The sequence below is a fragment of the Buceros rhinoceros genome, unplaced genomic scaffold, assembly GCF_000710305.1.
Source record: "Buceros rhinoceros silvestris isolate BGI_N320 unplaced genomic scaffold, ASM71030v1 scaffold23361, whole genome shotgun sequence".
Lineage (NCBI taxonomy): Eukaryota > Metazoa > Chordata > Aves > Bucerotiformes > Bucerotidae > Buceros > Buceros rhinoceros.
Window position 1 is genome coordinate 543 of NW_010393975.1, and position 950 is coordinate 1,492.

Genomic DNA, 950 nt, shown 5'->3' on the forward strand with positions numbered 1-950 from the left:
CTGGCGCATCACCATGGTCCACAGGTCCTCCGACAACGCTGGGCGGGGGTGACACGGGGACAGGCAGAGGGGGTGAGGCTCTGCCCAACCCCACAGGGACGGTCACGGGGGGTCTGGCGGGGGCACTCACGGGCGTGGGCCAGGCTGAGCGCCCAGAGCCGCAGGTAGGAGGCGGTGTTGGAGATGCAGCCCAGGCAGTACTCGATGGTGTCTGGGCGGGGGTGACACGGGGACAGGCAGAGGGGGTGAGGCTCTGCCCAACCCCACAGGGACGGTCACGGGGGGTCTGGCGGGGGCACTCACGGGCGTGGGCCAGGCTGAGCGCCCAGAGCCGCAGGTAGGAGGCGGTGTTGGAGATGCAGCCCAGGCAGTACTCGATGGTGTGGATGGCCTGGTACACCACGGTGTCGCCAAAGTCGAACTGCAAAGAGAACACAGAGCATGGGGAGAGCTGCAGGGAGCCACGAGGTGGCCGGCGGGGAATGGGCACACCACTACCTGGTGCTATCACCAACGACAGCGCGTTTGAACCGGGACACTGACACTGCCTTCTCCTGGTTTGCCATGTCAGTTTAGCAATAACAAAAAGAATTACTTCTCTTGTCTTGTTTGGTTTTGCAGAACGACAGCTCGCTGCTGCAGCTCCAGTGTGATTGTCCTCACATCCCGGCATGTGACAGTAAGGTGTTTCAAACTGAGCCATGGGCTTTGCCAGGAAAAGACTGTTCAGCAGCAAGATGTCTCCTGCCCCTCCAGCAGCGGTTCCTGCTCCCCAGAGGCCACCAGCTGCGTGGGGACGGCACCGACAGTGAGACCCCACCATGTCCCCCACCCCAGCTGAGCCCACCTCACCCCACGGCCACCCCAGGTTTACCGCGGGGCTGCCTGGCCTCGGCGCACGTTGCCGGCACCACCGGTAGAGCGGTGTCCCCAGGAGCAGGACAGGCACC

At 64.1% G+C, this 950-nt stretch overlaps 1 protein-coding gene across 1 annotated transcript in view; it reads right to left on the bottom strand.

Annotated features, from left to right (window-relative positions):
* The window catches only part of LOC104501305, a gene marked incomplete at its 5' end in the record, with an annotated part of 4,680 nt that overhangs the window by 467 nt on the left and 3,263 nt on the right, over positions 1 to 950 (bottom strand). Inside the window, 2 exons of the mRNA XM_010145097.1 lie at positions 8 to 38; positions 304 to 421. Of these exons, the coding sequence (XP_010143399.1) occupies positions 8 to 38; positions 304 to 421 (149 nt within the window). The remainder of the gene's footprint in view (positions 1 to 7; positions 39 to 303; positions 422 to 950) is intronic.